A 17,197-nucleotide genomic window follows, 5' to 3' on the forward strand; every position below is an offset into this window, starting at 1 on the left:
CAAACAAAAAAAATTATTGCTGCAGAAAAAACCAAAACAATAACAATGGAAAGAGGTTGGCTCTGCATGTCCACATCACACTCAATTATTCGAATTCTTGTGCTTTGTTGTATTCTTAATGATAAATCACATTATTATTAATAATGACTCCTTGTACCAGCTGAAATGTATTCTTTGCTTTGTTTCGTTCGCATGCTTAATTAGCATTAGAAATGCTTAAAATCTTGTAAAAAAAATGTCTTTCAGGCCTGCACTCTCTGCCCTCGTTGTACTTACTCCTGCTGCACCACAACGAGCTGACCAACATCGACGCCACAGTGAAGGAATTGAAGGGGATGCCGAATCTGAAGATCCTAAGTACCCGTTTGTTTGTCTATCCGGCCATCAGCTAAAGTAGTCAGAACACAGGACAGGTTTCCTTTTTTAAGTCAAAATCGACCAATGTTTATAACGAACTATTTAAATATTCTCGAAAACAAGATTTAATTTTATTCTCTTTTAAAACATGTTCTTGCAAGAATAACAGGTGGAAAAAAAGTTTTGAGGGATGACGTGGCATACCAAAGGGAAGTGACAAAAGGGACAAAAAGTTTACCTGTTTCAATCTGTGTGTTCGGTTTTATCTCAGAACTAAGTTTTAGCACACACCCTATGACTCCATCTACATGACATGTCCAGAAGAGACACACGTATGGGGATAACCACACTGAGCACTAAGTATTTTTAAAGAGATTCTTGTTTGTCCAGGATTGGGGGACAGAGGGGACCGGGGAGCCATAGCTAAAGATTAAGGGGTTTGGGGGTTCCTCTAGGGGTGATGAAAATGTTTTACAGTTGACTGCAGTGATGGTTGCACAACTCTTCGAATATACTAGAAAACATGAATTGTATACTTACAATGAGCGAATCATGTGGTATATGAATTACTTTAGTTAAGCTGACACCAACAGAAAAAAATTAAGTTTTTTTTAAGCTTTCCACTGGGTGAACAGCAATTTTCACTCATGTATATTGAATCACACCCAGCAAGGAAGTGACCTACGTAGTGGAAGAAAGTGTGAAATGGGTTGGAAAAATAAATAATACACAGTTCTTGCTCAATAAGCTTATAATCTTGAAGGGTAAACAACCCGTACACGATTGCAACAGAGGATAAATGTTTCTGGGTGTACCAGGGGAAAAGACACTCAGATGAGTGCGTTTCCAAAGTTTAGAGTTAGGAGACTTGTTTATATAATGTCATGAAATAGATGTGGTTTTTTTCCTATTCATTTTCTATTCATTTCTCAGAATTGCCTGAAACAATGTTTTGAATATGTGCAAACTGGTGTTGATGGTGAAGGTTCTGATCAGATCAATACACAGAGTAATTATAGTTTTCATATACTCTCAGTGCTAATCAGTAACATCTACTGTAGTGAGGAGAAGTGACTCATGTGCTTATACATAGATTGTTCAAACCCAACTATTAAAATTATACCAAGTTCATGGGAATTCCATGCTTTTTTTTTTTTTTCGTTGATTTTCCCTTTGGAAAGAAGTTGGAGGCAGATATTCACAAACATACAATAATCTGAGTTGATTCCCACATCCCACATCTCCCCTCAGCACATCCACTCAGGCCAGAAACTGGACAGTTGGTCAAGACCATCCACCCTCCATTACCGTGCTTACCCACTCACTAGTTACTATGTACCTATCACCACCCTTCCTTCTCTGCTTGCCCCCATTTAAATGGGTTTTCATCATCTCTGGTTACTTCCCATCTTGTCCTCCTCAGAGCACAGGTCCAAGAGACACATTTCTATTGACTACACACAGCATGGTGGCCCCTGGAGCTGGCAACATGGCCGCCTTGCCACCATAGACACCTTTTAACGTGCAAATAATACCATGCTTATTTTTGAAACGTGAAAGGTCTGTGAAAGACTCAGGACTGGCCCGTGCCCCGAAATTACCTGGCCCCTGTGTGCTGAACAAACACTTCTGTGATTAAAAGACTGACTACGCTAGATTTGGAATTCTCACTTATCTTCATTTTTCCATAAAACGGGATACCAGTTAGCTCTCAGGATCACCTCAAATATTAGGCTAACTCTGTAAGACATGTTTTTAAAGAGGACTTCTTGACATTAATGTTATTTTGAAGCAGCAACAAAAACAAAAACGGTGTCGCTGTGGATTATGTAAATTAGATGATGGATTAAGATGCTCACAGTCTAGAAAGTCTGCTAAGTAGTAAATGGATTTTAACAACAAAACTGACATTTGAAATAATAATCGTTATAACAACATATTTGAACGTCTTTCCTGTTGAGAAAATGCTTTCTTATTATAGTCGCATTTAAATCTTCACAGCAATCCTATGATGTGATTAGAATGATTTCCTCTTGAATGGTGGGAATGCAAGTCTCTGAGCTTTAACCAAACTACTGGGAAAGGTCGAAACTTAAAAGCATGCCTTGTTTCTTTGTTTCACATTTATTCATTCACTTGTTTAATAAATATTTATCATTTATTCATTCATTCAGTAAATATCACGCATTCACTACGTGACACTCTAATACATGGGGACATGGAAGTCCCATGGTTTATGGTTTTATAACTTTCAGCCTAAATATTTTTTAGAGAGCTGAAGGAGCTTGAGATGAAACTAATTGGATGATTTGCTAAATATAAGAAGTCAATTAACTTAAGCAAACTTATTTTACAATACACGATTTGGAAGTTAGCAGTCAAGGTCGTCCTATCATAGTCAACAGAATTATGCCCTGAACGAAGGTGCCTGGCCCAGGGAGTGACTGGAGTCTGAAATCCAGTCCATGCCTCCCTTGTTAAGCGTGTGTGTGTGAGCATAGAATTGTGTCATCCCTGAGGTGAAGTACAGGAGGGCCTTTTCCTGTTCTCTGAAAGGCTGTTCTGCCCCCTGGTAGTATAATGTCTCTATCATTACCTGTCCCCACAGTTTAAGTGACCTCTACTTAAAATCAAAGTGATTATAATTCAAGTTACGTAACTACAATGGTTCCAACTGAGAGTCTTTGTAGTGAGATCATTTTTTGAAATGGAGAGAATGCTATGTCCACTTTCCCCCAAAAAAAGCATTTTTAGAAAAGTTTTGGTAGCAAGTATGCACACTGTGAACACTTGACCCATTTTGGTTAAAGATATTATATGGGAAAAAGGTTCCCAAGTACTAGACTACTAATTGTATTTGGGCAGTAATGTGCCCACATTAAGTTTCTATGAGCCTCATTTGCAATCACAGATTAGATTCAGCTCATTAGTTAAAATGAGAGATCCATGCACTTTCAAGTGTTAAAATTTTTGCCCTTTCAAGCCCTAAAACCGTATAAAATGCTGAAGTCTTGTTATTATTCCACTCCAATTACAAGGTCTTCAGAGGGTGAGAAAATAGCCTGGAGGGGAAACCTTTAATCCATTTCTGCCTTTTCCCCTCCATTGGCGTTTATGAGGAGGATTGCCAAGAGATGGCCCAGGAGACACAGGGCTGGGAGCTTCAGGGAGGCCTAACCCAGCTGCCGAGTGTGAGGTCCTGGAAACTGGAATTCCCGACTTCCAGGCTGAGTCAGGAGGGCCCCACCTCTTCTCTCCAGGCGGTCTACCTTTCCCCACCCTTCCTCTCCAGCTCCATTTTCCTCTTCCCTCCCTTTCTGCCAAGTCTTTCTAAGTCAGGACCCACTTCCTGGCTGGTGACTTTCCTTGACCTTCAGTCTCTTCCTCTTTGCCAGCACGTGGGGGAAAACACCTCCATCACCAGCCACAAAATACTTAGATTCTCCTGTTTCTAAAGTTTTACTCTCTTCATTTCTCTCATGTTTTCTTTGTTTCATTAAGCTCCACTGTTGGAAAGTACAACTAGATACCTGCATTCTATAATTTTTAGGAGTTGCTTCCTAGCAGTGCTTTAAGGATTCACCATTAAAGGCAGAGTGCCCCTTTCAGGAGAGGGTCTCCATGTTCTTCAGGTTCTGCTCTTAAACGTTTTCTATCCTTCTTCACTTGGCCCCAGTCCACGGCTGATGGCAAATAGTCAGGAGCCGAAGAGGGACAAGAAGATCAGGGTGGGACTATGATCGCAATGGTCTCTTCATTTGAGCTTCCACCTGAAATGCCCTTCAAGGTGGGACCACCCCTCCCAAACAACAAAACAGAACAACCACCCAATAAAAAGAGCCAATCAGGTCTTTGCTGTTTGGGTTGAAGAAGAGAATATTCTGACCCCTCCAGCTCTCTTCATCCCCTGCTTTAGTCCAATTTCACCTTTCAAAAATTGGGGATGATTTCCATACTCAGTACAAGCATGTGGTGTGCAGTGGCTCACAGGTTTTAAAGCAAGATGGGGGTAACAATGGAGATGCTGACCTTACTAAGTAACCTTGAGCCAGAACCTCAAAATCGTAGTGTCTGACCATTGACAGCTAAACTCCCTCCCACTGGCTGTTCTGTATAGACATAGTACATAACTACTTTTAACTTATCGGTATCATTTTCCCCATCTATTAAAATGGCTGTTTTGGGGCACCTGGGTGGCTCAGCCGGTTAGGTGTCAGACTGCTGATTTTGGCTCAGGTCATGATCTCAGGGTCATGGGATCAAATCCCGTGTCAGGCTCTATTCTCAGCAGAGTCTGCTTCTCTCTCTCTCCCCCTCTGCTCCTCCCCATGCACTGTCTCTCTCTCTCTCTTTCAAGTACATAAATAAATCTTTTTAAAAAGTGGATGTTTTGGTACATTATCAATCACATCAACTTTCTTCAAAGGTGGTCTGAAAAACTAACATTCATTTAAATGATGGTTCTTAATTTAGCTTTTAAAGTTTTAAAAAATCGAAGCCAAGTAGGTAACTTTTTTTTTCTCTTCTGTTTCAATAATAAATAGCTTCATACATGTGACTCATGTAATTCAAGCTTGTGCAGTAAGGTAGTAGAGACATTTTGATATATTATTGGATAGATGTAAATTGCTTAGACTCAGAATCCCAAATTAAGATAAGCAAGACAGTCCTGGCGCCACCACCGTGTACTCTATAAGTAGCCTAGAGGGAAAGTGGATTAAATAGTATTAACCCATTGAAAGTGAAAGTGTAAGCAATTTCGTTTCATAGTTTCTAAAGGAATGTACCGACACATCACGGAAGGCTTTCAGAACTTTCAGACACAGGAAACCGATTTCATATCTTAGAAATTTAATTTATGGTAATTTTATAGCATCAATCCAAAACTCATAAATCCAAAATGTTAAATGTTTAATAGCATGGAAGAGGGAAAAAAAAGGTTAAAAATAAGATTGCCTCTTTCTAAAACTTAAGAGCAAGGAAAAAAATGAAAAATCATAAGGATGCGATGCCTTTTCAATTATTTAATTCTATTTTTTTAAGTTAATTTAAGCAGAGGCAGGGCTAACAGCCCAGTGTTCTGACCTGCTGTCCCTTAGATTTTACGTGAGATTGAGATAAACAGTGAGTCACGATAAGTGCATTGAGTTTTCAATGTTGGGACGCGTTCTTAATAAGTCATGTAACTGCAGTAAATCTAAATTTGATGTTTTGTTTTACTGAAGTTAGAAGGTTTTCAATTCACATAAAGAAGTAACTTAAGTAAAGACTTGGAGAAGAAGACAAGAAAAGAAATGAAATAGGAATGTTCTCAGAGGGAAAAGAGTATGAAGGGGATGCAAAGAGTAAATGTCATTGGTACATGTTCTACGACCATCACAGGCAGCGGCAGACCCCACTGCCGGCTGCTTGAATGTACGACAGGGTTCTGAGTTGTCCGATGTGCTTCTCCAACACAACTGCAGAGCAGACTTCTGCACTAAAGCATTTGTGACTTTCTCTTTCTCATTAACAATGATGGTGTTTTGCTTTTCCATCATTGGGCATGTTCTTTTCTCTTTCTGGCTCAAACTACAATGCATGTCCCTATGGGTCATTTTAAATGTCTTTATGGGGCGCCTGGGTGGCTCAGTCGTCAAGCGTCTGCCTTCGGCTCAGGGCGTGATCCTAGGGTGCTGAGATCGAGCCCCGCATCAGGCTCCCTGCTCCCCTGGGAGCCTGCTTCTTCCTCTCCCACTCCCCCTGCTTGTGTTCCCTCTCTCGCTGGCTGTCTCTCTGTCAAATAAATAAATAAAATCTTTAAAAAAATAAATAAAAATAAAATCTGTCCTTATTACTGGTTTCATATACATCCATTCTGCTCCCTGTCCAGTAGTTGTAATTATTCGTTACCACTTTAAATTCCTTCCCTTTTAAGATTAAAATGTAAACCCTTTTGTCACTCGAGCCATCTTGCAAATCTTCCATTTCATTTTTCCTCTCCTTTCCCCCACTGCATACACATTTCCTTTCTTTTAAATTCTTAGTTACTCCTGGCTCTCCAGTTTCTTTTATGCCTTCCTCGTTCTGATAGCGTTTGTCTATGAGCTACCAGGTGCTTTCTGTTGCCTGCTGTAAGTCCTTCTAAAGCTCCAGTTTTCCACAGGGAAGAGGGATATGTAATGATTTTATTAGCCAGAAATTTTGTGTTTATACGATAAATACCAAAATGTTTTATAACCTGTGGGGAAAACATCTAGATGATTAACTTTTTCAGTTTTTAGCAAAATCACTGTGTTCTAAGCACGCCCCCATTTTTATGTTGCCAACTGTTCTTTCCTGGACTTCTAATGCTTAATATTTTCGTGCTTTTATCAAGCCTCTCTCTATTTTACTGTCAAATGCCACAGCACTACTCCTAAATTTAACATGTGCAGTAAATGAGCCCCGTTTCGCGAGGGAATGGTGTGCTTATACAATGGCTGGAACTCTTTCTACTACTGCCACCTAGTGGTTCTTCTCCCCAGGTCTAATTTCCAGAAGTGTCTAGAAATTGCATGTAGGCAGAATCCAATAGCTAAAGATTCCCACGTGAAAATCATAAAAGTTTTATTTCACACTGTACTAAAGTAACCCTGTTTAATATATCCAGGGAAGGATAGAGAACAGACTTTACCCCTAGATGTAAAACTCTCACGACTTCTAGTTGAAGGTTTTTAAAAATGTACCTACACGCAGATGCGTAGAGCATGTGACGTCCGCAACCCTGGGAGCTCTTCCACCTGCGCTTGCCTCCCACCTCCAGCCACCCTGAGAGACAGCGTGATTCATTAGCTGTCCCGGCACCTGAGCGAAGGAAGTCAGAGGCACGTGCGTCTGGCCAGAGGTAGACACGATGCAAGATCAGTGCCTGCTCAGCTCTGCTCCTGCTGAGATCTGAAGCGGCTACTGGCGTTTCCGTGCTCGGAACTATGTGCAAAGGTTTTAAGTGGAGAAAGAAAACTATATTAGGTCCGTGTACTGAGCCTTTGCCCATCTCCACACAGCACCCGTGTGACCTTTGAGACTGGAAGAAGAGAACCAAGTGAACAAATCCTTTAATAAAGCACAGCATCAAGACCTGGACAAAGGGGGATTCTGGGCGGCTCAGTCAGTTAAGCGTCTGCCTCAGCTCAGCTCATGATCCCGGGGTCCTGGGGATGGAGCCCCACATCGGGCTCTCTGCTTGGTAGGGAGGCTGCTTCGCCCTCTCCCTCTGCCTGAAGCTCCCCCCCCCCAACACTTGTGTTCTCTCTTTCTCTCTGTGTGTCAAATAAATAAATAAAAATTAAAAAAAAAAAAGACCTCCACAGAGCTGCTATCTTGCTCTTCCTTTACTAATAAACTTATGGACATGTTAAAACTTTCCTCATTGGTGGTAGATTTGGGTCAACACTATGTCCCCGGCACCTCGCACAGTTCTTAGTATATAGTAAAGCACTCGGAAAGTATTTGTTGAATGAATGAATTTCGCAAATGGGAAATAAGTGCTGCTCTGAATAACTGAGATTAGTGAGGCCACTGGTTTGGTCTATGAAGCAGAGTTTTACATGTTCTTACATTTCATATTAATTCTGTGATTTCCTATCTTTTATCAAGTGATAAATGAAACCAGTTTTGAAATCTGACATCTTAATTTGGATTCTTTCTTTGCAGCTCTCCACCAAAACCCTTTGTGCCAATATAACCTGTACCGTTTATATATAATCTACCACCTTCCAGAAGTACAATTTCTTGACCGAAAACGTAAGGATACCTCTTGCAGAGAAATATTTGAAAGGCAGTCTTATAACTCATTAGTTCAAAAATGCTAAAAGTCTTTGAAAATAATTCTCTTTGTAAGCGACAGTTTTTCAGTGATTTATTTTTGAAATTTTTGCTCTGTGAAATTTGCCCTAGTTTAGGAATTCATGTCTCTTGGTCACTGAATTGAAAAGGCCGTCTAACTGAGTGTGAGAATAGGTCTCCTCGTCCTGATTTTGACATGACTGTGTTGAATGCCACATCATCTATTCCTGCCATTTTAGTGTTTTATTTCAAAAATGAGAGAATTGGACTAAATCTCTTAAGGCTTAAGTTCTAAAAATTGTATTCTTTAAAATTCTGTAAAAATATATATATTAAAACTTATATATTCAATGATAACTTCTTCATGAATACATCTTAAACATTGTAGATAAACTAGTATGTCTGATTAATATAAGCGACAAAGATACACTTAAATGTTACACTTTACATTCGGGGGGAGCCTCTTTTACCTCCAGGTGTATCCCCCATCTGTCTACCTACCTTTCTATCTCTATAGGTTTGAACATTCTTAATTATTAATTACTAACTTCCTAATGAAGATATATAAAAACTACATTTATTCTTGTTATTCCTCACAGTCCTGAGGAAATGAAGGAATGTATCATGGTTGTGATTTCAACCAGCCATGGTGATATGTTAGAAAGTGTGTGGGATGCATTAGGAATATCTGTGCCTTGCGACATGAGTGGCGTATATTGAGCATCTGGAAGATTATGGAAATAACTGTGATTGCCCTTCACGGTTTTGACAGGGTGTACACATATAACATAGTTCGGATGGACACATTATTGAAAGTTTTCCATTGTATTCTGAATGACTCTGCATCTCTATAATGCTACACAATAACATTACTATTTGCATTTGTCAGAAGTTACAGCAGAAGAAAGAAGAACAATGATTACCATTTTTAACCATGAAAGGACTCATGTTGTTCAATCAATAGCATTCAGAGGAAGAGTAGATGCCTCGTGGAATCCTAGAGCACCATTTAAGCAAAAGCCAGCCCAGAGAGTACCTCCAGGTATTTTGAAAAAAGAAGAAAAATGAAATTGAAATTCCTCAGACTTTGGCTAATTTGATTATGAGACTAACAACTGCAATTTATAATAAGTGAAGCACCTACATAGTGAAATGAATATTTTCCAATTTTATTAGTCTAAGTAAAGCAATATGCAATTTTATCTTCATTTGTGTGTATTAAGTGAAGTAATGTGATAACAATGAGGTATTACCTTGAAGTTCTTACTTCAGTATCTAGTGCAGTATAAAAAGCTCAGTAAATAAGCTGTGATTGTTACTATTACCACTATCACTGGACAATTTCACCGATTAAAGCTATAAGTTGTTGATAATATGGAAAAAAAATAAGAAATAAAGATCATCTGCAATTCCTTCACCCAGAAATAATCACTGTTAATGTTTTGGTTGGATTCATATACACAGTCATTATATACAAGTATAACTTGAATGTCTTCAGAATATTTCATTTGTTGGAATTTAATTTCTTATATGTAACAGAAATCCAACTTCAATGACTTAAGGAAGTAGAGATTTTTCCCACACAGCAAAAAGTACAAAGGTAGGGTGTTCAGTGTTAATGCAAAGTTCAATGATATCATCAGTGTTCAAGAGCATATCTTCTTTTGTTCCACTCTTAGTGTGCTTTTTGGTTACAAGGTGGCTGTTACAACACCAGGCATCACAAGAGGTCCAAAAAAAAGTGCAAAGACAAAAAACTTTTCCTCACGACACTTTGCCCAAGAGACAAACAGGTTTGCAAAAAATAAACCAAAAAAGAATTTCTAGAAATGAAGGAAAAAAATGTTAAATCGGGAAATCATCTTGAAGAAATTACCCAGAATGCAGCATAAAGAAAGCAAGAAATAGAAAATATTAATTAGCTATTGAGACAAGGAGACATTAGAAACAGAAGGTCCAATATCAGCTTATTTTTCCTGCAAGGAAAAAAATAGAGACATTTCACAGAGGGTGATGTTTGAACTGATAATGACTGAGGATTTTTGATAAGCTATGAATCCTTAGATATCCAAAGACATATATAACGTACCATGATGACAAAAATCCACACCAAAGACAAAAATGATCTAAAAATTAGAATGAAAATGGACATTATCTATAAAATAATAATTTATACATTCACAACAAACTCCCCAACTGCAATTATGAAGTCAGAATGCAGCGATCCAAGACCTTTAAAATGCTGAGGAAAAGTAATTATCAACCAAAAATTCTACAACTAGCTAAGTTAGTAAAAAATGAGCAAGAGATTAAAAAAAAAAAGATGGCAAAATCAAGACTTTCCCCTCAACTTTTTAACGTGAAATTTTCCTAATACGGGAAAATTTGGAAGAATCTTAGATACCTATATATGCCCATGTATAATATAATTATTAATATTCTGTCATTTTCACCCTTCATATATGAGGCTTTGCCTTTTATTCATGAAGGACCTCCTCAGAAGTTTCTAGTTACATCTGATTGGTCATCACCAAACTCTGTAAGCTGGAAAACATCAAAATACCACTGAACCATTTAAATGTTTCACTGGTAGACATCATGGCTCTTCATTCCTAAATAATTTAGCCTATAAGTTTAAAAATAAGGACACTCTCTTATATGCCCATAATGCCACCATCATACCTAAAAAAAATACTTTGTGTACTCATACTCGTTAATATATAATAATACATATTCAAAGTTTCCCAATTGTTCCAAGATGGTTGCTGTAGCTGCTTTCTCAAACCAGAAATCAGTCAAGGTTCATAATTACATTTGGTTGTTATGGACCTTTACTCTTTTTAAATGTAAAGTAGATTTCTACATTTGTTTCCATGACTTTCTTAGGGACGAGGCCAGTTACATTGTAGAATGCATCAATTTGTATGATTGTTTCCATGAGGTGTCATTGAACTTGTTCCTTTAGCAGCTTGATGTCCCAGAGACTGGGAGAAATGTCTGTAGGACATGTTCTGGATGCAGAAGTGTGTAGTGTAGCACGCTGGTTCTCAAAGTGTGGTCCCCAGACCAGCACAGCGGCATCACTTAAGAACTCGTTACAAATGCAAATTCTTGCCCCCAAAGAGATCTACTAAATTAGAAACTCAAGGATGGGACCCAGAAAGCTGTGTTTTAACAAGACTTGCAGGTGATCCTGATACATACACCAGTTAAAGAACCACCAGTGTAGAGGCGAGAGCACAAGCTTTGGGATCAGATTCCCGTAGGGTTGAACACCAGCTGTGTTAGTAATTAGAAGTTTTACGAATCTGGACATTGATTTGCTTCAGCTTTCCAACTCTTAAAAATAGGGACCATATCTTCCTCTGGGTGTGATGACACTTATATGGAAACATTGCAACATCTGATCTGCCACATATCAAGCGCATGATAAACTGAGCTGCTCTATTAGCCCTGACCTTGGTTTTTCTTTCACTTCCTGTTAAGATGCGCAAACTGAATATTATCGGATTAGTGCGAGTGAGCCATGCTGTGCTAGGAAATGAATCTCTGGATAGAAAATCTCCACTCTTAAAAATAGCTCACACAATAGCAAGCAATGTAAGACCACCCCATCTGTTATTCAGTGCTACAGCTGTTACAGGTGTGAGGAGGACCGCCGATCACGACGTTTAGCACTTTTCTTTGGTGCAACCAGACTGCTGAAAAAACTATTAGCATTTTATTCTCTTTACTGCTTTTCCATATTAAGCCTCCAAAAGCAAAATCAGAGGAAGAAAGAATAGGGAGAGTGTTTTATTGCATTTGAGAGTTGTTCTTCTTAATTCATAGCTATGCTGACTATAGCGCTCCTAAAAATTGGCATGACTCTAATCTACTCATATCCTACAAAATGCCAATATATCATAGCAACTACATAGTATTTTTAGTCCCATACTTTAGTTTGGCTTACTTTAGCTTATCTTAATAGCTGACCATGTAAAATGAAACTAATAAAACCCACTATGTAAGTTTTTAAAATAATCTTACAGTTTTATAGTTTCTGCATTTGCTTTGATATAAATCTCATCTTGCTGTGACATGAACATTTGGGATTCTGAATTCTTTAACTGGAAAGAAACCATACTTAAAACTGTTCATAAGGCAATTTTAGCACCACATTTTGATTTCATTATCTTTAATTTTAAATTGGGAATGAAACCAATTATATTCCAATAGCTTTAGAAGCAAAGGCCAACTAAGAGTTTCTTCAAAGCCCAGCTATCCATATTTGTCGAATAGATATGAGTAAAACACATGCACCTGTTTCCACTAATGTCTTTGGTGCTTATTGCATGATAACCAATGACCTCAGAATCAAAATGCTGTGGGCTTTTATATGGCTTTAAAGAAGGAGGTATTTGCAGATTTCCAACCAGCTACCTAAGTGGGGAAAGACATTAAGGCCGATTAAAAGAAATGAAAATATCAATAAAATTTTTAAATGTCTCCTAGTGGTCCAAGTAAAACTGCTGGGTTTCTGTGATATTTGCTCTTCTCCCCTAAACAAGACAGAACTCCTGGTGCTGAGACCAGGCTGGGAGATGATGATGTCTCAGAGCCTGGGCCTAGCAGCTGAAGCATGTGTGGAGGAAGAGTGAAGAAGAAAACCAAAAAGAAAATCAGGTAGACTGTTTAAAAACTGGTAGTTCACCACAGTGAGTGAATCCAGATATAAGGCAAGAGGACAAAATCCAGAGAAAAGTAAAAACGGAAAGTTTTTTTTCCCTAAATGTTTATTTATGTATTTGAGAGAGAGTGAGGGCAGGAGTGGGAGGGGCAGAGGGAGAGAGAGAGAAAATCTCAAGCAGACTTTGCGCAGAGCACAGGGTCTAATGTGGGGCTCGATCTCATGACCCTGAGATCATGACCTGAGCCAAAACCAAGAGTTAGATGCTTAACTGATTCCACCACCCAGGCACCCCCAAAATTAAAAGTTTTGAGCTGGGGGATCGAAGGCTTGGGAAACCAGGCTTTAAAGACATCCCTGATTCTGGGTAGCAGGAACACCAGGCATACCCCGGGAAGCAAATGCCAAGTGCTCTTTGTGCATGAAGCCTCAGAGAGGTACCCAAAGCCAGTGTGAGATCTGGAGATTGTTTGGAAATTAAGAAAACTGCAGAGTCAGAAGAATTCGTGAAGGCAAAAATCAGCAGTCTGCAGAGCTTACTGTGGAAGCCAGGCCGGCACCATTTACACAGAAAACAATGACTGGGGGCCGCTGGCGTTGTGCCTTGGAGGTCCTGGGCCAAAGAAATAAACTAAAACTGGGGCGGCTGGGTGGCTCAGTCAGTTAGCATCCCAACTCTTGATCTCATCTCAGGTCTTGATCTCAGGGTCGTGAGTGCAAGCCCTGTGCTGGGCTCCACACTGGGTGTGGAACCTACTTAAAAAAAAAAAGAAAGGAAGAAACTAAAACCACTTCCTTAGGGAGACATCATAAGGAAAAATACATTCCAGAGAGATTAAGAATCTATGTAAATGAATTGAAAAGTACTGAAAAAAAAAACTTTTATAATTCTGAGAAGAAGGCCAATCAAAGCTTTACATAAAACCCAGGGCTATAAAAATGAAATGTCAACAGATTTAAACTACGTATAAATGAAAACCATTGTATGATATAGGAACAAAATTAAAAGACATAATAGAACGAAATCTTTGCAATATATACAATAGGCGAAGTTAAAACTTCCATTATATTAAAGTGTTTCTATAAATCAATTTGTAAACTCCAAATTAAAAAATTGACAAACGCTGTGGACAAAACATTTAGAAATGGAAATAAACGCGATGTCTAATGATCAGCCTTACTAGTGAGCAAATAAATGCAAAATAAAACAATGAGATATTATTTTCATGCTGCAGATACATAAAAGTTGAAAAGGTTAATAAAGGTTAATAATTAAGGGAGAAAAAGCACAACTTACACATTATTGATAATAGTGTAAACTAGTTCAACTTTCTTGGAAGACTAGATAGCAATATGGCAGCATCCACCAATATATAAAACGTGCAAATCATTCAACATAGCAATTAAATTTGAAGTCTCTTTTACAGAAGCATTTGCACATATGAACAAAGATTTGCATATAAAGCTGTTCATTGAAACATTTTGTGCAATGGAAAAAATAGCGAAAACATTCTGGTCCTTCATAGAATATTAAGTTATGGCACATTCATACAATATGAACTGTTGTACTTGCGAATTATTCTATGATATATTGAGTATAAAAAATACATCATGGAGTAATGTAATGCAGAGTACTAAGAAAATTGGAACTGGGTATATGTATGTGTGTGAGTACACATGTGTGTGTACATAGGAGGCTGGAAACATACATACAAAACTCTTAATAGTGATACCTCTGATAAGAGGAATGAGAAAGCTCAAGAGAAATTTCGCTTTCTACTATTTTCCTGTTTGTATTCATTATAAGCAAAAGGTGCAGTTTGTAAATTAAAAAATGTAGGAGGGGCGCCTATCTGGCTCAGTTGAAAGAGCATGGGACACTTGATCTTGGGGTCGTGAGTTCAAGCCCCACGATGGGCGTAGAGATTACTTAAAAATAAATAAATAAATAAATAAATAAATAAATAAATAAATTCTAAAAAAAAATGTAGGAAAAGAGTCTAGGGAGATCAGAAAGGGAATGGGAGCCTTGGGTTACCCACTTGTGAAGGGAATGATGCCATGAATTCTTTTAAGGCAGAGGCTGTGTGCTCCCTGCGGCTTGTGGATTAGCAGGACTCATGTTGTGGGCTTTGGTGGCCCAGCAGGTGCTGGTAAGTTCCATGTCTAGCCTGGCACTAGGCCTTTGGAGAGGAATGAACAAAGCAATGACGGTCTCTGGAAGATACCATAAGAAATCCCGGCTTTGAGGACTAGCCTTTGAGCTCCCAAAGCTAGGAAAGGTAGAGATTCTTGTGATCTAGGATTTGTTTATTCGATTCCTTTGAAGTTAATGCCAAGAATCCAAATGGTTTAAATTGCCCTAAATATTCTCCTCATTCGGTCTGTTAGTCCATTTATAGATGTGTGTGTCTATCTGAAAAAAAAAAGAAAAAAAGGTTTGGTTTCTGCATGAGACCCAATACCTTAATTACAAAAATCCCCACTTGGATTCTGCTGGTAACTTAACTGATTAAGCATTCTGTTCTCAGAGTTTTGAGATCTGTATTGAATTAAAGAATTTGCCTCAAAACCCAAGGCAAACCCGAGGCACTATATCTACGAGAAAAGTTCAGTTTGAGTTTAGGTATCAAGGCATTTTTGAAGGATTAAACTAGTCATCTAAAAAACCACTCAAAAAGCAGAGAATTGTGCTCTAGACTTTTCCTTTATAGCATTGTTCCATTGTTTTTAAATGCCGAATAAACGTTTGAAAAATACTAATTTAGAAATTTTTTTTTTAGATTTTGCATTTGCGAATAATGTAGACAAGTAAGTGATTTTTAACTTTACTTTTATTATCCAATTATTTAAAGTCTTTAAATCATCTTCATTTCCCAAAATAGAGTTTAATGAGTTAAAAAATGACTAACTTCAATAGATGGAAGAATTGCTGTCTTTCTATGATAAATAAGCTCAATCATATTTGATATCCTTAGGGTTTTAGTATTATTATTATAACCAGAAAAAAATGAAAGGCTGATTCAATGCATAAAAAATAAAACCTAAGACTTATTAGCAAATTACAAATGTTTAATATTTCTCTAAATAAGTTCAGTGAGAGCAGTTATGTACATTAACATTTTATATTCCCTGGAATTTACATTTTCAAAAGCAAATACTTCATTAAACTACGGAAAACATTTCAAATTCATGAACATTGATGAACTTTAGAATCATCATTCTTTTGAAATTTGGTATTTTTTTTCTTTGGATTCAGGGTTGAAAAATATTATCCCCAAGCACATTTATAAAATAATAGCATAATGTAGAGAAATCATAACTTTCTAACAAAATGTACTTAAGATACTAATATGCATACGACATCTACAAATATTTTAATCATTTCATTTAACACTGGTTTCAAATCATAAACACATTAATGTGTGAGGCTTAAACTGGAATAGCTGATCCCACATATGCTCAAAAACTGAATTTTAAAAAAATAAATAATATATATAATAAGAATAGCATTCCTTATTCTGAAAATCATTTGTCAGTAGAGGCCCAAAGTTATTTGTTAGTGGTACTAGGCTATAAATAGCATGGAAAAATATGGCATTTGTTTGTTTAAATTAAAATTTCACTGTGGCTTAATGGATTTTTTTTCCTGACATAATTGCCATTTTTGCAGAACTGTGTTCAATGACCCAGAAGATGCTGTGTTTGTAAGGTCCATGAAGAGATCAGCTATGGCTATTACGTCCTTGAACTGGGACACAGTTCCAACACGAGAGGAAAAATACCTCGACGAGAAAGGCAGAGAACCTGCTCAAATGCTCACAGTGACACTGAGATAACCCCTAGTATTTCTAGAAATCCTAGTGGATTTCTGTTGTTTATTAAACCTCTCTGTGATTAAGCATGTTATATACTTGTTATATTATTTGAAACATGTAAACATAAGCAGAAACACCAATAATATAATCCCTACACATTTTATGTTTCTGTGAAAGTGAAACATGTATACAGAAATGTACACGAATCATTAAGTGTTCAGCTCAACCAATTTTCAAACATGAACGTGTTCATGTAACAGCAGTCCTTGATGGAGAAAGAGACTATTACCAGCATGTGAACGGCTTCTTCATTCCTATTACCAGTCCTATTCCCTATTAGTAGCCACCCTTTAAGAGGAATCACTGTTATGAATTCTAAACCATAAACTAATCGTGTCTGTCTTTGAAAGGCATGTAAACAGAATCAGAGAAGCTGAATTATTTTGTGTCTGGCTTCTCTTACTCAATACTGTAAAATGCACCCGTGTTGTTGCTAGAGGCGATAGTGCTATCGTTCTCACTGCTGTATGGTATTCCATTGTACGAT

The 17,197-nt window shown here is 37.8% G+C and overlaps 1 protein-coding gene across 1 annotated transcript in view; it reads left to right on the plus strand.

Annotated features, from left to right (window-relative positions):
* Positions 1-16,671, plus strand: part of LRRC72 (leucine rich repeat containing 72) — a 33,406-nt gene extending 16,735 nt beyond the window's left edge. The window contains exons 5-9 of the mRNA XM_026514640.2: positions 247-357; positions 8,032-8,121; positions 9,053-9,205; positions 15,616-15,643; positions 16,506-16,671. Coding sequence (XP_026370425.1) covers positions 247-357; positions 8,032-8,121; positions 9,053-9,205; positions 15,616-15,643; positions 16,506-16,671 — 548 coding nt within the window. The remainder of the gene's footprint in view (positions 1-246; positions 358-8,031; positions 8,122-9,052; positions 9,206-15,615; positions 15,644-16,505) is intronic.
* Positions 16,672-17,197: the final 526 nt, after the last annotated feature.

The sequence above is a fragment of the Ursus arctos genome, unplaced genomic scaffold (assembly GCF_023065955.2).
Source record: "Ursus arctos isolate Adak ecotype North America unplaced genomic scaffold, UrsArc2.0 scaffold_3, whole genome shotgun sequence".
Lineage (NCBI taxonomy): Eukaryota > Metazoa > Chordata > Mammalia > Carnivora > Ursidae > Ursus > Ursus arctos.